Below are 26,340 nucleotides of genomic sequence, written 5' to 3' on the forward strand. Positions count from 1 at the left end.
ACCTCAACTAACTCATTTCTTCCTTCGTGTAAAGGGAATAATAGCCCATCTTCCATAGGGTTGTTATGAAGATGGAGTGACATAAAATACACAAAGTGCCTAGCAGGTGCCTGACACTTGTAGGACCCAACAAATGGCCCTGGACGTGCCCTAATCCCTCAGGAAGGAGGGCCACAGAGAGACAGTGCTTCTCTACAGCAGACTTCTCCAGTGAGGTGCCAGGGACAGCGATGCCCTCAAGCAGTCCAAGGAATCTCCTCCAGGGCTCTAAATCTCCTCCAGCTGACTGCAGCATGCTGTTAAAAACAGTGTCATTTTCTACCGGTATGGAGAAGGTAGGAGTACCACTCTCTACTCCTTTGGGTTGGAGGAGGGGTTGTGTGGTTTGGATTTTAAGCTCCTCAGGGGCAGGGCTGGCATGGTCTGAACTTCCCCCTAGAAACAGACCATGGTCACCCCTCTCGGCCTGACCTGGAAGCCTCAGCTGTCACTCTGTACCTGGCTGCTCCGGCTTCTGCTTCTCAGGCTGGTCCATCTTGATGTACTCCTGAAAGCTGAACCTGTAGGAGGAAGGCAGAGGTAGACTGGCCCCCGGTGCCCTGAAGGCTCGTGAGTGAGGCTCTGCCTGAAGCCCCCACAGCAATATGGAGTCATGCCGGGGACTAGGGTGCAGGAAGGAGGCTGGGCAAGAGAGTGTGTGTATGTGTGTGTGTGTGTGGCGCGCCCAGGAAGGGCCAAGTCTCCTTGGCCTGGAAGAACATTTGTGTCCCCTCTGGTCCATGAAGCTCTACTGGCTTTTGCGGAACCCATCCATAAGGTCATTTCCTTACTCCATTCAGTGTCACTCACCTGTCCTGGTAGTATGAGTTTTCCTGGTAGAAGCATTTATTGTGGGTCTCCATGTGGCTCAAGCGGGTATAGTCATTGGGGTAAACGAAGGACAGATGAACCTGGAGGCAGAGAAAGAAGCAGCAGGAATAAGAGCCCAGGATCCTGGTAAGAAATCAGCTAACCAGGGTTAAGCCTGCCCCTGGCCAGGACCACCTAGGGCTCCTAGGGACTGGCGAGGGGAAGACGGGCTGTTCTGAGCTCTGAATTTGTTATGCAGACCGGGATTCCATTCCACTCTTTAGGCCTCCTCTCCTGGGCTCTCTGGACCAAGCATAAGCCCCAATTCAAGCTTCCTGGTGCACACATACCTCATCTCCTATCTCAGCTCCTTCTCCCCAGCTACAGCCAGGACCATCCTCTCCTCCTTCTGCCATCTTATCCTCTCCTACAACCTCTAACCTTTACCTGCAACATCCCACAGTCCCCTTTTGTCATTCATTCCATTGCTTTTGGCCCTCTTAAATAGCTTAAGGCAATGTCACCCACAAACATCTCAGTTCAACCCCACCCATTCTCTGACCTTGGGGAGGACTTCTAATCATCTCTAGATCTGGATAAGTAGTGTGCATTCTGCCTCTACAGTTTCTACTCGGGCTACAGGCTCTCTAGAGCTAACCTCCCATCCACAGTTCACTTTCCCCCAGTGCCTTGACTATGAGTTTATTAACTACTGCTGGCTCATAGCCCAGTAGGTCAGACCCGGGCAGGACTGTATGGCCCAAGGAACAGAGAATATACGAAGCATCGGGCCACCCCACCTCATGTCATCATCACTGTTGCCGAGTTGGTGTGGGGGCTTCCCAAGGCAGAGCCTTACAGGGTGGTCCTGTGGGTGAGAGAGGCAACCGGGAACGCAAGCGCTCCCAGCCCAGGGACCTGTGAGGACATCCGTCTGCTGCTATGTGGCATAGGGAGGAGGAAGAGTCAGCCCCGGCACCCCTCCATCTCAGCCACAGGCAGCAAGCCCTCTGGATCCTGCCCCCACTGGCCAGCCCCAAGACTTACAAAGCGGAGTCCCTGGTAGCGCTGCAGGGGGAGCCCATCCACCAGGTAGCTGGGTTTGTAGGGACAATCAGGCAGGACATGGCGGAGATGAGCCTTGGGAATCAGAGGCACTGAGGACAGTAAGGGAAGAGGGGTGAGGGTGGGGACGGGAGCCTGGAATGGGCTGGCTTAGAGCCAGGAAGGCACTCAGCTGAGTAGGAGGGCCGAAGGCCTCTGCTCTGAGAAAACGCCTTTTTGTATTTGCTCGTGGCAGCAGTGGGCAGAGACCACGTCCATCAGCTGAGGTTGCCAAACCAAGGCTGGCACCACTTTCTGGGGTGGGTGCATTCAGGGAGCACCTTGGAGGCCAAGGATTCAGACACGGTCCCTGGTTCAAGGTACAGCACAGTACTGGGACTGCTGTACTGGGCTAACCTCACTAAAGGTTTAGAAACATCCAAGAGGCCACAAAGTCTCACCCTAGTGTAGTGCCAATAACTGAATTTCCTCCCAGTTGTTATGGGACTTGGTCATCTTTAAAAATGTAAATTCTCCCAAGAGTTGACAACTCCAGCACCTCGGTGGGAACAGATTTCTCTCACTGGATTCAAAGAGTTGTGATCCCCTAAGAAACTATGATGTATGGAATTGTGGAGGCATGCACAGGGGATTTCTGGGCTCTAGTTCTATTTCCTGTCCTGGGAGGTGGTTACACAATGTCGGTTCTATAATGATTTGTATAATTATAAAATTGTACATACGTATTTTTTGTGCTTCTCTGTACCCATGTTATATTTTACACTACAAGGGGAAAAAATGATTCTTTGACTTTTGGGATACTGTGCTAGAAGTGACAAGTCTCCCAGGTTGCCTCCCACTAAACCTGGCAGAGTACCGTCCCCAGACTGGATGACAAGAATGCGGCCGAGGCCTTACCTCGATAGAGGGTGTCCCGAGGGTCCGGTCGCAGCATGTCTGCAAGGGGCTGCTCATCTCTAGGAAGAGAGTCTGGGGATCCTACATGGCTGGCTGCTGTCTGAGGGATGTGGCCCACGTCATCCATCCTTAGGACTGTCTCGTCTGGGCCCAGGGAGAAAAGAACAGAAAGCAGCTGTGAGTCCTGGGGCAAACCAAAGCCAGGCCCCTGCCCCTCTGAGGGGCTGAGTGCAGGCTTCTGTATCCCCCAGGGATAGTATGGGGTGTGCACGATCCCTCTCCCTTGTTAGCCCTGCTCCCTCACAAGTTGTGGGTTCAGCTACTGATCTCCCTTAGAGCCACCCCACCAGCCCCATGGCTAGCACATACCACAGTGTATATGGGAAAAAGACAGCTTTCTGCTGGAAATTTGTCACTGTAAGTATGCCTCATTTATTTAACAAATGCATCTATAGCATTTACTAAATAACAAAACAGGCACCGTTCTAAGCATCTTATAAATATCAAACCATTCAATCTTTATAAGCACCATAAGACTTATGTACTTCTTAATTATTCCTATTTTATAGACAAAGAACTTTGGGAAAGAGAATTTAAAGCATTTGCCAGAGATCACACAACTGATTAAGTGGCAAAGCTGAATTTGGACGTAGGCTATGTCGTCCCTGCCGCAGACAGGTCAGCCATGCCCCCCACAGGCAGGGCCCCCCCCCACCCCCGCCCCCGGCATTCTGCACAGCTCGCTCATCATCTCCTGGTATTTTCTCTCTTTTGTTTTAATTTTGAGAGAAAGAGACAGACAGAGAATACACACAGGAGGGGCAGAAAATGAGGGAGAGAGAGACAATCCCAAGGAGGTTCCATGCTGTCAGCACAGAGCCCGACTAGGGGCTTGAACTCACAAAACCATGAGATCACAACCTGAGCCGAAACCAAGAGTCGGACGCTTAAACGACTGAGCCACCCAGGCAGTCCATCCTCCTGGTATTCTCATCTCCAAGTGGGCCAGGCTTACTCCTTCCCTTTTCTCACTGCCCTGGGGATGGGTTGCTTGTCCTTGCTCCCTGCCTCCTGGACTCATTTGTCTACAGCCCCAGGTAGAGCTCTCCTTCTGTACCCAAGGCTGGGTGCCTCTGGCTCATCTCACTAGTTTCTCCCCTAAACTTTGGTATGGGCCTCTTTCTTCTCATTTCACATTGCATCTATGGATTCTAGCTCTCCCTTCTTCCTCTTGCACCAGTTCAGCAGCTCACAACCTGCCCCTCTGCCTTGACCTTGACCTTGTGGCCTCCTGCTTTACTCACCAGCAACCTCCTCCCACCTGCCTTGCCCATTCCATACTGCCTCCCCTCCCCCGCCCATCACCGTCTGGGAACCCAGGCCTCCCCGGCCTGTCCCCATCCTGCCCTCCTTCTCTCTCACACACTTCCCACTGCCTTCCCAGTCTCCTCCCAGCACTTGGCTTGTCCTTCTCCCCTTAGGGTTCTGGCCCTGCCTGCTCTTCCTACACCCAGGCCCAGTGATTTCTCAGTGGGGCCTGCAGATAGGAGTCTTGCTGAGGAAATCATGAACAATTCACAGTACAACTGAAGAGTTCATTTACTGTGAATTTAAAGCAGATGAGAAAGTTTCTTTAGCTCTGGTCATGGCTTTGCAAAGAACCATGGTTCCCTCATCTGTGAAATAGGAAACTGTCTCAGAGGTTTCTCATCTGGAATGAGCCTCATGGTCTCTGGATGCCCTTGAAATCATACACAAAATATTGTGCATGGATGGGTAAGGGCATTTTTCTGGGGTGAGGTCGCAGCGAGCTTCCAGCAGGTTCTCAGAGTCCCTGACCCCTGAGAGTTAAGGACCTCTGACCTTAGGGTCCCTTTAAGCTCTGTTCCTTGTTCTGAGCCCCCTTCACACCCACATTCCAAGCATCTTGAGCTTTAGTCTGCACGCCTCCCCTGACCGAAGCCCCCTGTGGACTGAGCCGCACGTGTTGGTGCCAGCTCGCCTCTGTGTCCAGGCGAGGAGCAGAGCCTACTCACTTGTGAAGAGGGACAGGGAAGGGGAGTCAATAATGCTGAACTTGGCTCCAGGGTCATTCCGTCGCCACTGGAAGAGGAGAGAGGGCAGATGCAGAGGGCTGGAGGTAGCTGGATTTCGAAAAGGGTTCAAGGGACAAGGGGCGAGGAGTGGCTCAGAGCTGAGCTAGGAGGGCAGGAGTGGCGGAGCCCTCACCGCGACTTCCACATGATCGGTGCCCTCGTCATTCTGTTTGTGCAGCACCTCGAAGTAGTACCTCTGGGAGGCTGCCAGGCTGGCAAGAGAGAGCAGAGAAACAAAAGGCTATCTTCTCGGGCCGTTTTGTCACCCCTCTGACCCACTCTTCTGCCGTACCAACACCAGCTCCCACCTTGCTCCCGCCCCCGCCCCCCCCCCCCCCCCATATCTTCTCCTTGTCTTCTCTTTGTTCACAGAATCCCAGGAGCTTTGCTTTTAATGCTGGCCTGGAGTCCCCACGCTATTGCTTACCCACAGTGTGACCTCACTTTTCTCTTCTCTAAGATGGCGGTAATAACAGTACATACTTCACAGGATAATCATGAGAATCAAAGGACATAGACATCTCCCTCAACTTATGATAGGGTTACATCCTAAAAAACCCATTGTAAGTTGAAAATATTGGAAGTCAAAAATGAATTTAATACACCTAACCTACCGAACAATATAGCCCACCTTGAACGCACTCAGAATACTTGCATTAGCCTACAGTTGGGCAAGATCATCTGACACAAAGCCTATTTATAATGAAGTGTTGAATATCCCATGTAAGTTACTGAATGGAAGTAAAAAACAGCATGGCTGTAAGGGTTCAGGTTATGCGTGTATTTGTTGTTGACCCTGCGAACACATGGCTGACTGGGAGCTGAGGCTCACGGCCACTGCCCAGCATCACAAGACACTGCTGTGCCCTGTATCACTAGCCCGAATAAAGACCCAAATTCAAAATCTGAAGTACCGTGTCCACTGAACACATATCACTTCTGCAACATCGTAAAGTTGAACAAACGTAAGTCTGGCCATCTGTAATAATAGAGTTGATACTGTGTGCTAGACACGTTCTAAGTGCTTCATGTATACTAACTCGCTTAATTCTTGTTTACAGATGAGAACACTGAGGCACAGAAATGTTGGGTAATTGCCAAAAGTCACTGAGGTGGTAAGTGGTGGAGCTGGGATTTGGACCCAGGCAGTCTTGCTTTGGGGTCCATGACGCTAGCTGCTTCACTCAGTTACATGTAAAGTGCTCACCACAGAGACTGGCACATAGCAAGCGCTCTTGGCAAGCTAGACTGTCTTACTGTTATCAGCCTCGCTATTATCACCATCAAGCCCATACGTGTTCTCGCCTGTGTGGGCAGGCCACCAGGTGGCACTGTGAAGTTGGGCTAAGTCCCCCTGCCGGCATGTTAAAGCAATTCCAGCCACTACGGCTGGGAAAGGCCTTGTTTCCCTCCAGTCTACCAAGGGATCACTGTGACGAGGAACTTTCTGCAGCACAGGCAGAGCAGCCGGTGTCCAGGCTGTACCTCTGTGGACATTCCCAGGGATGGAGCAAATGGGAAGGTCAAGGACTGGGAGAAGAGAGACCTATTTTGTTTTCTAGTCCTGAGTGTCACTAGAGAGCTGTGTGACTTTCATTAAGTGACACCCCTCTCAGAGCTTCAGTTTCCCCATCTGTAAAATGAGGAAGGATGGACCAAATGGCTTCTCAAAGACTTCATCTATCAGAATGCAGGAGTGCCTGGGCACACTGAACTCTGGAATAAGGAAGGCTGGATAGTGGGAGGGGGTGACTGGGCTGCTTGACTCTGATTTGGCCTCAGCGCTTGAGGTAGGCTGGGTTTTTTTTCTCCTGCTCACAGGAACGTCATGAGACTCCCTACTCACCTCACTGGCTTGGAAATTTGACTCCGAAATTTCCCAAACTCTCCAGGGGCAGTCCACTCTTTTCCAGTCTAGAGGTGTGGGGAGAGTGGAAAGAGAAGGAAGGAAGAAGACAAAAAATATGAAGAAAGGGAGGCAGTGAGTGAAGAGACAAGGAAGGAATGGGGAGAAAGTAGACAGGAAAGAAGGGGGGCAAGGGGAGAGAAAACAGGAGAGGTAAGGGAAGTGACAGATGACACGGGCAAAAGCACCTCCACCCTTCCTAGAGGGTCCAGAGCAATCAGGCCCCAGGTGTGCCTCCTTGTCACCATGCTAAGGATGCTGGAACCCAGCAGGGGGTGGCCTAGCCCCTGCCCAGAGATGAATCTTCCTGAGGACTTTCTGTGGCCCCAGACTAACTCCTTACTCCTCCCCAGTTTACACCTCAGTTTATCCCTTTGTAAAATGGGGCAGTGGTGAGAGGGAAGAGGCTTCCTTCCCACACCTTCTTCCCTGGCTGTCACACCAGAAAGACTAATGGTAATGAGGGTTTCCTGATGCAGGCAGGTGTCTCTTCCATGACCTGGCTCCTGGGCCCAATGGGAGAGCTCTGGGGCTGGGCTGACCCTACCTTGCCCACACTGGCCAGCAGCTGAAGGCCTGACACCTGGTCATCACGGCTGAGCCAGAACTCTGCGTTGTCATCTGCAGCAATGGCAAACTGGATCTTCCCTGGGCAGTGGGGGAGAGAGTTCCAGATGAGAGCAAGAAGGACATTGGCATAAAGGCCTGAAAGCCTATTTTATGTCTTAGCGATTACATTCTCTTCAGGGGACTTGACGTGGGGGTTCCTCATCCTAGGAGACCCCATGAGGATGGAGAAGACTCACAGGGAGAGACAAGCTATTCCAGACTCTGCAAATTAGGGAGACAAGTGGCAACTGGATGATACCTCATGGGGATTCTATTCCAGACTCTGCAAATTAGGGAGACAAGTGGCAACTGGATGATACCTCATGGGGACTAAATCCCCCCCCTCTCCCCAGTGATAGACTAACAGGGTCCAGGCAGCCTAGTGTGGACTTACTTCTCAGCTACAGGCTTATGTTCTCTGGGTACCATAAAGAACCTGGGGCAGGGAGCAGGAGGAGGGGACTTTGGGGCTGGCCTCACCATCGGTGAAGGGGTGCAGGTAGCCAAAGATGCGAAGGCCATAGTTGGTCCATTTGGGGGACACGGCCAGCTTCCTCAGGGTTGTGCGAATCTATACCAAGAAAGGGGGGGCGAAACTGTTACTTAGATGAGAGAAGAGGAAACTGAAGAAATGGGGCCACTCAGGGCTGGTGGGAAGACCAGAAGGGAAGGAGACAGGAGGGACTGGAGTGTGACTTGGTGAGTAGAGCATAGGCAAGATTTCCACTCCTACTTGCTTCTTTGAGCATGTGACCTTGTACAGTGCACAACCAGCCCAACTGTATGCGGTAGCTCTGGCTAAACCACATCACAGCCATAACGAGAGCCTAAAGCTGAAAAGATGCAGAAGATGGCAGAGAGAAATCAAAGGAATCCGTGGGATGAGAGCAAGGGTAATAACTGGACAGGAGAAAAGAGGACCCAAGATATAAAGGAAAGAAAGTGAACCAGAAAAGAAGCCAGGAAAGATGGAGACAGAAGATAGGGGGAGATGAGAGACAGAAACGGGGCAGAGGGAGGGGAGAGGAGAAGGGTGTGGAGGGAGGGAAAAGAGGCACATCCAGCAAACACTCACATGGGGGTACAGTGGGAAGTGAAGGTTCCTCCTGAGCTGCTGAATAGAACTGCCACACCAGTCTTCAAACACATGCAGGTTGGCGCGGCCCTGGAACTGTATGGGGCAGAGAAGCAAGCGGGTGAGTGTGAGCACCCCCAAAGCCGTCCGGCTCTGCAGCTTGAGGAGGCACTAGCCACCACAGCCCCAGCCTGTTTTCCTCTCACTACTGAAGGTCTCGGTCCACTTCAGTTCCATCCCATCCTCGACCCTGCAGCTTCTTTCTCGAACCTCCATCCCCATTGCCTAGCCCTGAGGCCTGGGTCTGTTTTTCTGGCCATGCTTGTGGCCACACACACACACACACAGTCCAGCTCTTTCCATGCAGGAAGGGGGCTGGTTTGCATTCCCCAGGCAAGGGGGAGTAATAGCCATGACAGAAAGGCATAGATGACAGAAAGAACTGGAAGGAGGCGCCAAGCTGGGGTTTCAGCTAAAGACGTGCTCTCCTCCCCTCCCCTTTCCCTTCTGCCTAATAGTAAGCTCCACAGCTGTCTGCCGGTGAAACCTTATCTACCCAGTAGTCTTCACGCTTCTGGCTCCCCTTGTGGGGAAGCAGCTGGGAAAACGCTGCAGGAGGTCTTTGGGGGCCCCATCCGGCAGGATGCCTCTGCCTCCAACTGCTCCCTCAGGAGCTGGAAGCCTCTCGCCCTGCCCAGCCTCTCCTGGCATAACTACCCGGGTGCCCAGACCTGGGCAGCCCTGGAAAGGTAGAAGCAGAAGATGTAGGCTCTCTCCTCCTTGGCAGCGGCATCGGGGGAGGGGCAGAGATTGGGCCTGGAGGCCAGCAGCAGAGGGCCCCCTTCAGAAGAGAGGGCCTTAGAGCCAGTGCTCTGAGTGGGTGGAAGAAGGGCTGGGAGTTTGAGTGGGGAGGGGAAGCATGGGGATCATGTCCCAATTTATCCTGACAAAGAGTTTCAGATTACCCCATCTCAGCAATTTTCTCCTCCCCCTCCCCCAGAGCTTAATCTCCAGGTTGTGGGAGGTGGGGCCTCAATTACTCTACACAAACAGGCCCTGCCCTTCCCTCCCCACTGTGGCCCATCAGATATCAAAATCTGAGCTGCCCTTAGGAAAACAGAGGAGGAAGGGACACCCAGACTGGAAGCCAGATAAAAGGAAGTGGCACATGGTCCTCGGCAAGCGATCTGGAGGGAGGGATGGTGGGGGGAGAACTCCTGCATGCCAATGCCAAAGATCTGAGGTGCGGGCTCTGAGGAAACGCTACCCCACAGCCAGACCCAGAAGGAACCCAAGAGAGCTCCCTGTCCGGTCAGCAGCCTGGCCCTTCCCGGGCACACTGGCCTGGTCAAAGCTAAGAGTGCAGGGCCTTGGGAAGCAGCCATCACTCTGGGGAATAGGAGTGGGGGGCTGGGATGGGTGGGAGAGAGAATGTGGGCTGGGTAGGTGGGGGGCGGGTTAAGGCTTCTTGGAAGGAAAGAATGAGGACATTGTGCTACTTCTGGGGAAATTCCTTAAGTCCAGTTTACAAGACTCAGTTGTCTCCTACCAATGACCTCCTCTCGGCCCCTCCCTGGGAGACTTTCAGGGCAGCATGCTCAGACCCACAGCAAACTGCAGAGGGAGGGCATGCCACCAGAGTAATCTGTTGTGCTCAGCCAGGGGCCAGAGGCCACAGGGGGATTGGGCAGGGGAAGGAGGGAAGGAGGGGAAAAGGAAGGATTTGGGCTGGCCACCACCATCCTCCCCCAGGGCCTTGGCTTGCAGTACAGCAAAGTAGCCTGGGATGCTGCAGGCAATGGAAGGTGGGGCAGGTGGGGGTGTAGGAAGAGGACTGGCCCTCTCCCTGAGGTCTAGGCCCTCACTCGGCATGAAGGCAGCCCTCAAGCCCTGCTTCACCCACTCTCAGGCTGTAGGTGGGGGCCTCTGAGGGACCAGTGGGCACCATCTTTCTCCCCGGGCCCAGCCTGGCAACCCCACCAGGATTTGTCTCTCCGAGTTTTGGAGACTTTGTATCTGGCAGGGATGAGGGACTCCAGCTCATCAGCACCGCCCTTTGCCCACTCTCTCCACTGTCCAGCAGGGGCTTAGGCCCAGGGAAGGACACTGGTTACCCTCGATCACCACAGTGTGTCCACAGCTAATGACGGATTCAGAACTTCCAGTTACAAGCAGTTGAAGAAAATATTTGTTGGAACCTTCTTGTTTTAGAGGTGAGAATATTGAGGCCCCACGAGGTAAACTGACTCCCCCCAAACACACAGCAATTAGCCCTGTGGAAGCAGGGAGGGCGTCTGGGGGTATGGATGCAGGAGGGTAAGGCCAGCCTGCTGGGCCCTCCCACAGACACGTCTGCTGTCTTCCGTTCCCACAACACTGCCTCTGCCAGGCCTCACTGGGCTTGCCAGGCCTGCAGCAGAGCCTCCTAATGGGATGGAAGTTTCTCTGCCTCTGATTCTGCACACTGCCTGCATGACTGTCTTTCTAGAGCACAGATCTGATCATGTCACTCCAGTGCTCCAAACCTCAGAAGGCTCCCAAAAGGCTCCAGAACAGAACCTCACCCTGGCATGCGAGATCTTTCCCACTGACCTATCTTCCCAGCCTCACCTCATGCCACTCCCTGTCACACACCTACTTCCACCCACACCCAACTCCCCGTCTCTGCCATGCCCCTTCACCTCTCCATGTCTTTACAAATACTATTTCCTGGTTGGAAGGCCTTTTCCTATCTCCCCCACCTGGCAAACTCTGGCTCATCCTTCTCTGACTTCTTGAGGCAGAGTTAATAGCTTCCCTCCTGAGTGTTCCCAGAACATCTTAATTATTTGAATGAACAACTGCTTGGAGAAGCTAAGCCCAGAACCATATGCTCCCTCATTTATTCTGTAAGCAGTGAATGGCTGCTTTGCAGCAGTTAGAGATGAAAAGAGATGTGGTCCTCCAAGGAGAGAGATGTGTTAACAAATGGTGTCACCTGTGTCAGGGGCTATTACAGAGGTGTCAGAGGCACATGGCACGAAGGCAGGAGTGGTCACCTCTACCGCCAGGCGAGGCAGGAGCTGATCATGGATGTACACTCGAAATGGAGAAATAAAATGTGATACAGACACAATGCAATAATATTCAGCAATAAAAAGAAATGAAGTACTGATACATGCTACAGCACAGATGAGCTTGAAAACGTCACGCCAAGTAAAAGAAGCCAGACATACATGGTCACATCACATGATTCCATGTATATGAAATGTCCAGAACAGGCAAACGTAGAGACAGAAAGTAAATTCTTGTTCACCTAGTTCTGGATGGGGTGAGGGTGGTGAGGGGTGATGGTTAACGGGTATGGAGTTTCTTTCTGTGGTAATGAAAATGCTCTAAATTGATAGTGATGGACGATGCATAGTGATGCACTCTATGAATATACTAAAATCTATTGAATTACACACTTCAAATGGGTGAATTACATGGTATTTAATTTGTATGTTAATAAAACTTACAAAAACAAAAAAAGTAAGCCTGAGAAGAGGATTCTGGGTCTCTGCCCTCTCCTCAAGAGACACCACCTCACCAAAGCCAGCATGGCTTGACCCCAGGAAAAACACTGACTTCCTTTGATCTTATTTTGTATTCACCAAATTTCTTTCTTGTAACTATTTTGGTTTACCAGATGGAGCATCTTAAGTATCAGACAGCGTTTTGATCAATGGAACCACCTACTGATGTAAATGAATAAATTGGCATTGAGGTTTGTTCATTAGCGGGGTTTGTTAACTAGTCTTAGGATTCAGGTTGAATAAGTTTTTGAGGGCAGTTACCCCGTGAAGCCCAGCCCCACACCGGCCACTCTGACGTTCTCTCTGACACACACCAAATAGAATGTCTAAGGCTGCTTTGCTTTCAAAAGTGACTTCTGGCCTCAGAGACCCTGTGCTGCTGGCTAAAGACTGGGGCGGGGAGACAAAGAGACCACCGTCAGCCTTGTTACACTCTGTCCTTGCTCACCTTCCGAGCAGGGCTGTGTCCTAGCGATGCCACGTTGAGTGAGTGAGTTAACCCCTCTCTGAGTCATTACTTGCAAAAGGGGGATAATAGTACAACCTGACAGCTCATGACAGCTATGACATATATTATCATTAACCTGAGCATTTCCTGCTGAAACCGTATGTCAAAAGGCAGGTGACAGGAAAGGAGATGGGAACAAAGAAGTCCCTGTGGTGAACTGGAAAAGAGCTGGAACCACCGTGCAGCTGTGTGACTAACTGCAGATGTTAGTTGTTGAACCCTTTCTTTTTTTGAGAGAAAGCAAGAGCAAGTGTGAGCTGGGGGTAGGGGCAGAGGGAGAGTGAGAGGGAATATTAAGCATGCTCCAAGCTCAGCATGGAACCTGATGTGGGGCTCGATCCCACAACTGTGAGATCATGCCCTGAGCAGAAATCAAGAGTTGGATGGCTTAACCAACTGATTTACCCAGGTGCCCCAGTTACTTAACCCTTTTTTTTTTTTTTTGAGGATTCTTTTTAAAGTTTATTTATTTTGACAGAGAGAACACACGAGCACGCATGTGAGTGTGAGCGGGGGAGGGGCAGAGAGAGAGGGAGAGAGAGAATCCCCAGCAGGCTCCACGCTGCCAGCACAGAGCCCAAAGTGGGGCTCGAACCCATGAACCGTAAGATCATGGCCTAAGTGCAAATCAAGAGTTGGATGCTTAACTAACTGAGCTACCTAGGTGTCCTAGTTGTTTAACCTTTTAACAAAGGCCTTGTTTTCCTCGTTGGTAAACTAAGATGATTGGATCAGTGATTCCCTGAAAATTCATGAAAACTGTAATGAGGATTTTGTGAGGTAATATTTTGTTTTGGTAAAGCTACTTTTAATATTAAAAAAAAAAAAAGTCCATGGACCTCTGGCATTTACCACCAAAAGGCCATACACTTAGTAAAAGATCAACTGTTTCTTTAAAGAGTTAATCCTAGGGGCACCTGGGTGGCTTAGTCAGTTGGGCGTCTAGCTTTTGATTTTGGCTCAGGTCATGGTCCCAGGGTCATGGGATCAAGCCCCACATCAGGTTCTGCACTGAATGTGGAGCCTGCTTGAGATTCACTGTCTCTCTCTGTGCCCCTCTTTCCTGCTCATGCTCAATCTCTCTTTAAAATAAGAATAAATAAATAAATTTTAAAAATTAAATAAAAAGTTAATCCTATTTTAATCACTATTTACTATTTGTTCACTGTTTTAATTTCACATATATATATATGTGTGTGTATGTATATATATATACACACATATATATATATCTCCATCCTTGATTGGCCAAAAAAACTGGGGACATTAATGATTCATAAATGCAGAATGTGGGGCACCTGGATGGCTCACTTGGTTAAGTGTCCAACTCTTGGTTTCAGTGCAGATCATGACCTCATGGCTTCATGGGTTCAAGCCTGTGTTGAGCTGTGTTGGCAGCAAGGGGCCTGCTTGGGGTTCTCTCTACCTCTCTCTCTACCCCTCCCTGCTTTTTTGTCGCTCTCAAAAAAAAAAAAAAAAAAAAAGCTTAAAAAAAAAGAAAATTAAAAAATATGCAGAATCTATGTTGGGGTGCTTGGGTGGCTCAGTTGGTTAAGCCTCTGACTCTTGATTTTGGCTCAGGTCATGGTCTCATGGTTTGTGGAATCAAACCCGAGTCAGGCTCTGCACTGACAGCATGGAGCCTGCTTGGGGTTCTCTCTCTCTGCCCCTCCCCCCACTTGCCTGCTCTGTCTCTCTCAAGATAAATAAACAAACAAACAAACATGTAAAACAAAATGCAGAATGGTATATAGTCATAATCTTTCAAAATAATTGGTTCATTGGGGTGCCTGGGTGGCTCAGTCAGTTAAGTGTCCAACTTTGGCTCAGGTCATGGTCTCATGGTTCGTGAGTTTGAGCCCCGTGTCAGGCTCTGTGCTGACAGCTCAGAGCCTGGAGTCTGCTTCAGTTTCTGTGTCTCCTTCTCTCTCTGCTCCTCTCCCACTCGTGCTCTCTCTCTCTCTCAAAAAATAAATAAACACTTTTAAAAAATTAAAAAAAAATAATTGGTTCATTAAGAAAAATGATCCTAACTGTCCTCAAAGGATTGAAGGCTGGATCATTGGATCAATGCTCTTTAAGGGCCTCTCTTTTCAAAGTACTATTTCCAAGTGGGGCAGGGCATAATCACCTGATGACGTCACCCAGTATAGGTGTGCCAGTTTTGTAATCCATCCTCTCTCAGGGCTTTAAACAGAGGTGATTTCACGGCATGGAAAACCTAACATCACATTTAGCATGATACTGCCTCCTTCACTCCTGCCCCACAGCAAATAGGTGGATTGTAAATAAAATCACCCAGACTGAAGAGATCAATCTGTGATAGGTATGGATAAAGACAATGGGCTGGCCAATACCACCCAGCAAGAAAAGTAACCCATGTCCGTGGGTCTCAGGACTAAAAGGCACTGGGTTATGGGCAAGTTGCAAAATACGAAGCCCCAAAGCACCATGCTACCATGGAGTCTTGGCATAAGCATTTTCTTAAGGTAGTCTTGAGCATGTTAATTAACTTCACTGAGCCTCAGTTTATTTACAAAAAAAAAAAAAAAAAAACCAACCCTGTCAGATCCTATATAAGTGTAAGGTATCCTGACAACTCATTTACACATTTAACTGCTTCCTAGAAGTTTTCTAGGGGCACCTGGGTGCCTCAGTTGGTTAAGCGTCCAACTCTTGGATTCAGCTCAACTCATGATCTCAGTGTTGAGATTGAACCCTACCTCCTTAAGATTCTCTCTCTGCCCCTCTCCCTCTCGTGGTTTCTCTCTCTCTCTCTCAATAAAAAAAAAGTTTTCTGAAGCAGAGTTTTCTAGAGTATGATCCTTAGAACACTAGTTTCATAGAATATTAAGACATGCTTCATGGGAAAAAACAAGTCAGGAGACAAATAAGTTTGGTACCTGCTGAGCTAAACCAAGTTAAACAGATCACTAGGAACTTCTGAGAACCTTTCATGTGCTAATGTGATTTCCAAGAAGTGGATGTAGCATATAGTTTTTGAGCCTTATTTAACAATGGACTCCTTCCTTCCTGGAATATCTAATAGGACTTACTAGTCTAAGAAAGACAGTTTGAGAGCCTATCTTTAAGACTGATGTGGGTGTGAAAGCCATGTAGCTTTCCTGAGGCTTATTCTTCTCACCTGTAAAGTGAGGATAGTGATACTACTTACAGGGTTATAAAGCTGATGCGCGATGATAATCAAAAACCAGCACGTAGTAGGCTCAAAGCAAATGTTCTTCTCTAAAGGAAGAACACTAAAGAGACTGGAGCTTCCCCCCTTTTTTGTCCAAATTAGAGGAAGATTGTTCATAATAACCACTAGAAGAAAATTTTCTATGGTCTCTGCTGGAATTACCTATTGAAAACTACTTTTTGACCATCTCCAAGAGCAGGAACAGTAAAGAGTCCCTTACCTCTGAGAGCCAGGGGACGGGCTTATTCCACTTCAGGTAGCTGCTGTTAGCGCTCCCACCTCGCTCAGAGTCTTGGTCCTGGCAGAAGAGTGAAGAATGAATTTGGTGGGAATAGTAGGGCAAGAACGGGATTTGGGGCCCCTTGAAAGTGCGTAGGGGGAAACAGAGGGCCAGGAGACACAGTCTCTGTTCCTAGGAAGCTTATCAACATAAGGGACACTCCCATTTATTATTCACACTATATCTCTCAGAAATAGACTTCTTTAGTCTCCTAAGGTTCTTTTATTTTCTTGAATGTTCTGTCTTCCCATATGGAATAAAAAATTTCTAACTAGATCAGTCTCTTGAGGGCAGGAACTTACCTCTCTCTTCCTCTCCACACCCCCAGGACTCTGCCCAGGTCTGTCACTCATTTGTCCTAACAAGTAGAAGTCTGTTGGGGGTAACCCAGCCCTTCCCTACCCACTGTGCAGGTGCACGGTTTCAGTCTGGTACTGGTCCAGCCTCGGAGATCCATGTCTTTTCTAGGCTCAGAGGTCTAACCTTAGAATTCCAGACTGAATTAGACCCCAGTTTCCCTAATTCCACCCAGAGCTACTCCTGCCTCCCTAAGGATTACTGCCCTGAGAAACACATTTTTCTATAGAAAACATTTTTCTATAGAAAAAATGCTCCATTACACATCTGTCCTCTGGCCATTTGCAGCTGTATATGTCTACCTCACCATCTCTGACTCTTAGCAGTGAGTGTCTGGGACCGTCACTAAGGCCCCAGCCTAGTCCTCATGCCAGTGAGTGGCAGGACATGCTGGTTCTGCCTTAAGCCCTCTGCCACTATTGGAGACAAAGGCCACATGCCTGGAGCGGTTCAATTCTGGGTATCTTGAGCCGGGAGAGGAAGACTCTGAGGAGGGTAGGATGGACATCTCTACCCACCCAGCTAACACGATCCTGTGATGTGAGACTACAATTCCAGGAACTCCTCTCCTTGGCCTCTTATCACCAAAAAGTGGAGGTTTCCCTTAAGGCTATAAGGGCAGGGACAGCTGAGAACTCATGTTAATGTACTAGCGGGGAAAATGGGCTGCCCCACCACATACCTTGAAGCCCAGCCTCTGGGGATGATAAAACTGGAGATTTGGATCCACAGCTGGAATGTTCCTGTTGGCCAGAGCCTTGGCCAGTTCTCTCCAGCTGCCGTATCCTATGGAAGGGAAAGAAGAGAGAAGCAAGGTCAACATAACTTGAAGACCTCATAGGTCTGTAAGATTTGGGGGAATAAAAGAGGTAAGCTTCTTCCCTTCTGCTGGTCCTCACACCTCTTCATGTGGTGGGCATGAAGTGGAGGCTGAGGCAGGGGATGGGTGTCAGGGGTCAGGAGATAGTTACAACCTTGGCCAAGGTCAATAGGACAGAGGGAGAGGAAATGAGCTCCTATTGCATTAAAATTTGCTGTCTTCCATAATCAGAGAAGGAGCCAGGCCAGGTGAAAATGGAACACTGTCCATTTGTCCATGCAGTTTGTCCAGCGCTACAGGTTGCCTCTTCCCCAGTTGCCTCTTGACGCCGATTTCTCCCAAAGGCCGCTGTGGGAAAATGGTTGTGAAAGGTAGTGGAAATAAGCTTGCTCCTGCATGGGTTCCCTTTCTAGCTCAGTCCCTTTCTTTCCTCTAAGCCCAGGGAGACAGCAGTGCTGTCTAGTTGGTGGGGAGGCCCTCCCCCTGGCCCATCATTATCAATGAGCTGCTAGATGGAACCAGAGGTGGGAAGGCAGGAAAGGGTGGGCCAGGACTTGGTACATGTCAAACGAATTTATAAAATGCTGGAGAGAGAAGATTAGAGGCCTCACTACTCCTGTGTTTATCTGGAAGCTGATGTCTACACCCCGAAGAATCTGCAACGGGTTGGCTAACACACATCTGGGAAGGCTAAAAGCCAAACTGGGTGAGAATGAGGGGGAACAGGACACTTTTGGGGGTGCAAGCAAGGAGTCAAGGAGCAAAGAGCTGTGCTGAGGGAGAGGGTGTAGAAGAATCAGGGTTCAATGGATCAGCACTGGGGGGGGTCAGAGCCTCCCCATGTGACACAGAGACCACTTGAGCATGACTATCAGACTCTGAATATGTGAAACCAAATCACTGCTGGCCATGAACCCAAATCATAGACTATTAAGAGCTAGCAGAGGCTTTCAAGATCATCTGGTCATCATTTCAGATGAGGAAAATGGGACCCCAGCTGGTCAAATGAATTCTCTAGGCTCACTCACCAAATAGCAACAAGGCTAAGCCTGGAACTCAAGCGTTCAGATTCCCAGTGGGCTACTACTCTCTCTCTAACAGCTCTATCAAGATGCTCCCAGACACTGCAGTGGGTGCTGCACAAAAGAAGTTAGACTCACGGTCCCTGACCACTGGGAGCCAATAGCTGGCCCAAAGCAGAAGTGTCATAGGAACCCCTATGTGAGCACCAGTAGAGATACAGCAAACCAGACAGAGAGAAAAGAGCAGAGTCTATGAATGTGGGCCGGCAGAAGGTGGACATCAACATTTTGCATAAGTGTTTATGTAATTGACTCTAGCAGGGAGATTGCGGTGGGTGGGGGGATGCTTTTCTTATAGTTATGTTTGGTGTGGCCCTTTGGGATCTTGTGAGATAGGCCAGGTCTGATTACCTCCATTTTACAGATGGGGAAGAGCAGCTCAGAGCTTAAAGTCACAGAGTTAGTTTTTGTTTTTAATTAGTTAATTTTGAAGAAGACAGACACCGAGAGTTGGGAACCGGCAGAGAGAGAGAGAGAATCCCAAGCAGACTTTGTACTGTCAGTGCAGAGCCTAATGTGGGGCTCAAACCCACAAAACCATGAGATCATGACATGACCTTAACTAAAGTCAGACACTTAACAGACTAAGCCACCTGGGAGGCCCCCAGAATTAGTTGTTTTGAAGCCAGGACCAGAACACAGAGCCTCTCTGTCTCAAAAGCCAGCATTTTCTCCTGTGGGCATTTTTGGCACAGACATTGAAAGAGTCCCAGGGGCAGAGGCCTCAGCTGGGGATCTGTGTCTCGGGGTTTCTGCACAGACGTTAAACCTCTGCTCATGTTATGTTTATGGGGACTTCTGCAGGTTTATCCCTCTGCCATCAAGGTCTCTCCTGTTTCCATGGTTGGCCAGCTGGCAGTCAGGAACAGGTCAGACTAGTTCAGTGCAGGGGGATGTTCTGAGGAAGCAGGATTCTGGGGCCAGTGAAGTGAGGTGAGGCTATGGGAGGGAGGAAGAGAAAGAATGCTCCCAGACCTACACCCTAGATTTCTGGATGAGCTCAGGAGAGAGCTGTTTGTTCATCTGTTAATCCCAACTCAGACACAACTAATCTAAGAGCCTGATCCCTTGCCAAGCCCAAGGAGTGGCTGGCTGGTGGCTGGGGAGCTTCAGTGCCTGGGTGGGGAGTGAGTCACACTGTGGGGAGGGGTGGGCAGTCCTTGCTTCTGCCTTTGAATTATTTGGTCATCTCTTCCTTGACTTTGTTCTTAGAATGAAAAGCCATCTACCTCTGGACAAAGTTGTGAGGAAATACTAATAAAAACAGTACTTCCGCTAGTGATGTGAGTTACAGTATGTCTCAAATGCACATCTTTTCTCAGACTAGTTTTCAGTTCCAGAAAATTCTCTGACTCTTGGAAGTCACACCAAAGGTGAGACAACTTAACCTGAAATCAGTGAACTATCATTGTGGGTCTTCAGAATGCCCTGTCCTGGCATTTGCTGGGAAGCAATGAAGATTCCTTGACCAAATTTTGGACAGGCTCCTCTGAGCCCTCCTTTTGAGTAGGCCTCCTCCTTGGGCCCTGTCCTTGCTGGCCCAGTCCAGTGTTTAGGAAGAATCCTGTGAAGTCTTTTGTTGTTGTTTTTGAGAGAGAGAGAGAAAGACAGGGTACACAAGAGCGGGGGAGGGGCAGAGAGACAGAGAGAATCCCAAGCAGGCTCCATGCCCAGCTCAGAGCTGAACTTGGGGCTCACTCTCATGACCGTGAGATCATGACCTGAGCCGAAATCGAGTCAGACGCTTAACCGACTGAGCCACCCAGGTGCCCCAAGAATCCCATTAAGTCTTTTTATCAGGAGTTCCCCCACCTTTGATATCTGATTATCCTTGATAACTGATCAATTCCTCATCTCCGATCCCTGATATATAAGTTCTCAGCCTGCCTTTAGCAAGAACCCTCCTACCCTGATGTCTCCCCCTTAGTAATTTTCCATCTCCTGCCGCCCTCACTCTGCATGCTGGCTATAAACCCCCCGCTGCCTTTGCTGTATTGGGAATTGAGTTCAGTTCTCTCCTGAGGTCTCTTTCCTATATCGTGATGTACTGAATAAAATCTGCCTTTATCACCTTTAGTGTCTGGCTCTGTCTCTGTAAAAGAAGGTAAGAGGTGGTTCTCTCAGTGAGCAAGGACAAATCCACTGTGGGAAAGGGGATGGATCAGTAAGGTTAAACCCAACCAGGCCCTGCCCCTGGTCACAGGTGTTGGGATGGCTTTGAGATACTTAGAGATGGGGCAGTCAACAGCCCAAGCTTTAGTAAGCTCAGGAATAGAAAATTCCCTTTGCTGACTTCAGAGTATAGGAGAAAGAGAAGCAAGTCTTCGGGGTCAGACCCAATTGTCTATCTACTGCTTATAAATGGTGACTGACTGCTTGAGCAAGTAATATGACACACTGTAAGTACTCAACAAGCATTCCTTCCTCAATGAGTTTGGGGTTTGGGACCTGGAAGTCAGATACAAGTTCAAGGCCCTGGACAATTTTGTAAGAGAAGCAAACAGGCTGTGGGCCAGCAGGAACTCAGTGGCAGTGGAACAACGGATAATACTGCATCTGTTTCCTGGGTATTACCTTCTGTTCCCCGCCCACTGCCCATCCATCCCTCCATTAATATCCACCAAGGGCATAGCAGGCATTGGGCTGTGTGCTGGCCATTTGGCAATCCCTTTTCCCGTGCTTTTGCCTCTGTATTAACCCTGCTAGTGGATACCCAGGCATTGATTTGCCCCCTGGGGGGGAACTTGGATCTAAAGAATGTGCTGATTTAACTATTGACACTTGTCACTTGCCTTCTGATAAGTGAACGCCTCCTGCTCCTGGCCAGACCTCTCCTCCCAGAGTGCCAGCTGCCAGGGCCTGTTTCCCCTGCAGCAGGTGTCACATTTGTGCCAGGAGACAGACACCCCGATCTCAGGTGACAGATAAAGCACCACCATGGGCCTCACATTCTGCCCTCACAAAGCTGGGCTATCAAATTCACCATCAGCTGGAATTTTGCCAACATCCCTCTTCTATGCAATGTGAACTCTTCAAAGGCCTGAAGATGATCATGTTGGCTCTTTGAGAAAAATATGGAATACATATATCCCTTGCTGCTTTTTTCAAAGACTGTCACGTATATTATTTCACTGCATCCTCACAGCCTCCCCATGGACTGCTGTCCTCTCCATTTTAGAGATGAAACAACAGAAACAGAGGTGAAGTCATCAGTCCATGGTCACACAGTGAATAAGATAATCCACCTTAAGGACTTAGTACTTGGAACATAATAAGCAATGAACAGGTTGCAGCCTATTATTTTACTACCCATCACGATGTTGCAGATCTGAAACTTGCTCTCATTTCTCCTGACCTCTGGCCTCTCTTGGCAGTATGTCATATGGTCAACAGGGACACTTACGCCAGGAAGAAAGGAAGTCCCTCGCTGCTCAGGCAGATTTTGGATAGATTTTGAAAGTCTAGCTGACAGGCCTTGCTCATGGATTGGATATGAGGTGAGGAATCAAGAATGACTTGAAGCTTTCGGACCTGGACAGTTAGAAGGCCGGAGTTGCTGTTTACTAAGATGGAGAGCTTCGGCTGGGTGTCAACAGGAGAGGCGGAGCTGAGAGTAAATGTCTAAAAGAGGCAGGGCCAATGGAAATAGGATTTCTGAAGCTCCATTTCCAGCCTTGGGCAGGGCTCCGCCGAAAAGGGCTAGCATGTTTGCTGAACTAAAACACTTTTTTTTTGTTTATTTATTTTTGAGAGAGAGAGAGACAGAGTGTGAGTGGAGGAGGGTAGAGAGAGAGGGAGACACAGAATCCGAAGCAGGCTTCAGGCTCTGAGCTGTCAGCACAGAGCCCAACGCGGGGTTCGAACCCACAAACCGTGAGACCATGACCTGAGCGAAGTCAGACGCTTAACTGACTGAGCCACTCAGGTGCCCTTAAAACACTTTTTTAAGAGGGGAAGACTGACCCCACTCTAGGCCAGTGGGAAGGCGGGGCTGAAGGAAGAGCCAGGAGGGCTGGTCCCACAGGCTCCACCAGATGTAAAGGGCCCAAAGGTCCAGGGTGAGTGCAGCAACTTTGCTTACATGCCCAGCGTCTGTGCAGAGAAAAGGTGATGAAATCCAGAGAACAAGAGGTTGCCAAGGGAATAAGAGGTCATGACACTCAGGGCACAGTTCCATAAATGCCAGCAACCAGCACTGAGTCCTAGGACAAAAAAAGCAAGACTGTAGCTCTGACCTTGGAGTGCACTTGAGAGCCGTCACATGTCCTCAGCAGAACAAAGCTGCTATGGCTAGAAGCCAGCAGGGCCTAGACCCTACCAGAAACTTGCAGTAGCACAATCAGGGATGAAACCAGGGACTGTCACCTGGGAGGGAGTCTCTAAGGCCAACACAAAGCTCCAGTGGCAGAGACAGAGCTGTGAGGCTTAATCTTTCCTTTCCAGCCCATGACACCATGATGCAAGAGAACTTATTATTAATGTAACCTTATCAGTCAACATTTGTGTGGGAGGCATATATACATATATATACTTATATTAAGTGAAATATAGAAAATTGCATTTAATACAAGCCTACAGGAAAACAAGGCTTAGAGGTTAAAAATCTTGCTGAAAGTCAGAGGTAGTGAAAGAGACCAGTATTTGAACTGAGGACAAAAGGCTGTGTCCTTAATTCCACTAGTCTCTATTGAATACACTTGAGAATTTCCATCCACCTCCACCACCATCATTATCACCTGGTGTCAGACACTCATTTAATCACCAAACTATCCCCTCCCTAATTATCTCTGCCTCAACACCCCCACCTGCCAAGCCCCACTCCCCAGACTATTTCCTTTCTCTTTCTAACCTGGCCACTAACACCTCTCCATATAAGCCAAAGAAAAGCAAGAGGGAGTGTGGAGACCCAAATATCCCCAAACAGCTGAGAATTGGACATAGATGTATCTGTACATAAGCTTGCTCCCCTCTTCCTGTTTTCTGAGCTTCTTCCTTCCCAACATGAGGAAAAACAATCCAGCTTTGTGTCAGCAAGCAGGGGTTGGCCCAGAGGAAGATTACAAGTGGTTTGCTCAGTCTGTCTCAGTCTTCCTCACAGCACAGGTGTGTGGTGGGGCTGGGGAGGGGCAGGTAATGAGAGGAGAGAGGTGGGGTCCCAGTGTCTCCCTAGCTCCTCTTTGGTGAGCAGATAGATACAGGTAGGGCCTGATGAGCCTCTTCCCCCACTGCCCTGTACCCCCACTGCCAAGCTGCTGCTGCTTAGAGCCGAGCTCAGGAACCAGAACAGCCAGCTGCTCCCAAGCTTCCTGCCAAGCTAGCACCTGAGCTGCTGTAATGGTTTTGGCTGCTGGCAGGTCGAGGCTTGCCAGCAAGATGCAAGGGACTGTACCTACTGCCCTGTTGGGTGCCACCTAAAGTTGGGGGGGGGGGCAAAAGAAGGCATCAGAGCTGTGTCACATATGTACTTGTATATTTCAGCTCTGCTGCCAGTACTTCCTGTTCACTCAAACATCCAGATTCAAGCATAAAACTCTAAGGGGGTAGATGAGGAGAGGAGATAGAGAGGGCAAATGCCCTTTCTATTATGCTGCCGCTGCTCTGGGAATGTAGAGTCTGTCTGTACACAGCCCAGCCTGTAACTTTCCGTTCCCCAAGCTATGGGTTTGATCAGTAGAGGCCCCAGAAGGTTTGGCCAGGTCCCAAGGCACCTCTAGGATATTGTCATCATCATTATTACAAACCAAAACAAAAACCCCCACAACATTTAAGCCCCCATTTGCTAGTCAGTGTCGACAGGACAATTACAGCCACAAACACATTTCTGTCCAGGAGGAATTTTGACTGAAGACCCTTGATGAAATGGGATGGTTTCAGGAAAACCTAGAGGTAACAGGGTCCAGGACTTCTAAGACTGGCCCAAGCCAACTTAAGAGGTGTTTTCACCCTCTGGTGTACCTACACAAGGGCCACTTAGGTAGTCTTAGGATCCCTCAGACCACGACAGAAGCCACTAAGCTTGTCATTTCCAGTCTTTCTGGATGAGGACACAGACAAGCTTCTGAACGTGGAGGAAAATGTGGGACAATCCTTTCCCTTCCTGGATTCTTTCTTTTCTTTTTCTTTCTTTCTTTCTTTCTTTCTTTCTTTCTTTCTTTCTTTCTAACCTTTCTTTTCAATTTATTTATTTTTTAAAAGTTTGATGTTATATTTTTGTTTTTTTAACTTTTTATTTTTTTTCTGATTCTGTACTTTATGTTTTTTTAATTTTATTTTTTATTTTTTAAAATTTACATCTAAATTAGTTAGCATATAGTGCAACAATGATTTCCTTAGTGCCCCTTACCCATTTAGCCCATCCCCCCTCCCACAACCCCTCCCATAACCCTCAGTTTGTTCTCCATATTTATGAGTCTCTTCTGTTTTGTCCCCCTCCCTGTTTTTATATTATTTTTGTTTCCCTTCCCTTATGGTCATCTGTTTTGTCTCTTAAAGTCCTCATATGAGTGAAGTCATATGATTTTTGTCTTGCTCTAATTTCATTTAGCATAATACCCTCCAGTTCCATCCACGCAGTTGCAAATGGCAAGATTTCATTCTTTTTGATTGCCGAGTAATACTCCATTGTATATCTATATACCACATCTTCTTGATCCATTCATTCATCGATGGATATTTGGGCTCTTTCCATACTTTGGCTATTGTTGATAGTGCTGCTATAAACATGGGGGTGCATGTGTTCCTTCGAAACAGCACACCTGTATCCCGTGGATAAATGCCTAGTAGTACAATTGCTGGGTCATAGGGTAGTTCTATTTTTAGTTTTTTGAGGAACCTCCATACTGTTTTCCAGAGTGGCTGCACCAGCTTCCATTTCACAGAAGTTCGCGGTGCTCAAGAGTAAGCAATTAGCAGGCTGGGAAAGAGTGAATAAATGAATCAGTGAACAAACAAATCACCAGGCATGTATTGAGCACTTGTTATATACTCAGAGCTCTGCTAACTACTGCAATACATAGAGAGGTACAAACTGAGGGGCACCTGGCTGGCTTGGTTGGTGGAGCGTGTGACTCTTGATCTTGGGGTTATAAGTTTCAGCCCCATGATGGGTGTAGAGATTACTTAAAAATAAAATCTATAGGAGCACCTGGGTGGCTCAGTGGGGTAAGCCTCTGATTCTTGATTTCAGCTCAGGTCGTGATCTCAGTTTGTGAGACTGAGCTCGGTGTTGAGCTCCACAATGACAGCACAACCCTGCTTTGGATTCTCTTTCTCTCTACCCCTCCCCTGCTCTCTCTCTAAATAAATAAATAAACTTAAAAAATTTTTAATAAAATCTTTAGGGGCTGGGGAAAAAATAAATAAAATATTTTTTTAAAAAAGAGAGGGGCCCCTGGGTGGCGCAGTCGGTTAAGCGTCCGACTTCAGCCAGGTCACGATCTCGCGGTCCGTGAGTTCGAGCCCCGCGTCAGGCTCTGGGCTGATGGCTCAGAGCCTGGAGCCTGGTTCTGATTCTGTGTCTCCCTCTCTCTCTGCCCCTCCCCCGTTCATGCTCTGTCTCTCTCTGTCCCCAAAATAAATAAACGTTGAAAAAAAAATTTTTTTTTTAAAAGAGAGAAAAAAAAAGAAAGGTACAAACTGAGACATGAGGACCAACATGTCTGTGGACTCGGTCTGTGTCCTGGCGCTCACACCTGTGTGCACAGGCAGGGCGTGCACAAGCCAGTTTTGCTTTATGCAAACAGACCCACACTAGACAGCTAGGCTAACTGGATGTGAATGAGATGACGTTGCTTGATGATTTTCCAGACTTATAGAAACCTCAGGCGAAACGCTCTGCAAACTATTCTGGGATAAGGGAAATGGCCGTCAGGGTCCCAAATAGTTCAAGAGAAGCAGAACAGGTATAGGAAAACCCCGGTTCTGTAAAAAGACAATGGAGTAGTTTCAGCAGAAATATCCCCACGATGCACCCGAAGATCTGATATTGCCTATGGAAGCCCCAACAGTGAGGACAACAGCCCAGGAGCTAGTCAAAAGGCCAAG

At 48.9% G+C, this 26,340-nt stretch overlaps 1 protein-coding gene across 2 annotated transcripts in view; it reads right to left on the minus strand.

Moving 5' to 3' along the window:
- B4GALNT3 (beta-1,4-N-acetyl-galactosaminyltransferase 3) overlaps nucleotides 1-26,340 on the minus strand; it is a 140,217-nt gene that overhangs the window by 48,330 nt on the left and 65,547 nt on the right. For both annotated transcript variants that reach the window (XM_045462777.1, XM_045462778.1), the window contains exons 2-13: nucleotides 17,078-17,181; nucleotides 15,979-16,056; nucleotides 8,498-8,593; nucleotides 7,903-7,993; nucleotides 7,361-7,461; nucleotides 6,754-6,821; nucleotides 5,041-5,119; nucleotides 4,848-4,914; nucleotides 2,812-2,955; nucleotides 1,897-2,006; nucleotides 850-950; nucleotides 499-560 (exon numbers count right to left, since the gene is read on the minus strand). In XM_045462777.1, the coding sequence (XP_045318733.1) occupies nucleotides 499-560; nucleotides 850-950; nucleotides 1,897-2,006; nucleotides 2,812-2,955; nucleotides 4,848-4,914; nucleotides 5,041-5,119; nucleotides 6,754-6,821; nucleotides 7,361-7,461; nucleotides 7,903-7,993; nucleotides 8,498-8,593; nucleotides 15,979-16,056; nucleotides 17,078-17,181 (1,101 nt within the window). The remainder of the gene's footprint in view (nucleotides 1-498; nucleotides 561-849; nucleotides 951-1,896; nucleotides 2,007-2,811; nucleotides 2,956-4,847; nucleotides 4,915-5,040; nucleotides 5,120-6,753; nucleotides 6,822-7,360; nucleotides 7,462-7,902; nucleotides 7,994-8,497; nucleotides 8,594-15,978; nucleotides 16,057-17,077; nucleotides 17,182-26,340) is intronic.

The sequence above is a fragment of the Leopardus geoffroyi genome, chromosome B4, assembly GCF_018350155.1.
Source record: "Leopardus geoffroyi isolate Oge1 chromosome B4, O.geoffroyi_Oge1_pat1.0, whole genome shotgun sequence".
NCBI lineage: Eukaryota > Metazoa > Chordata > Mammalia > Carnivora > Felidae > Leopardus > Leopardus geoffroyi.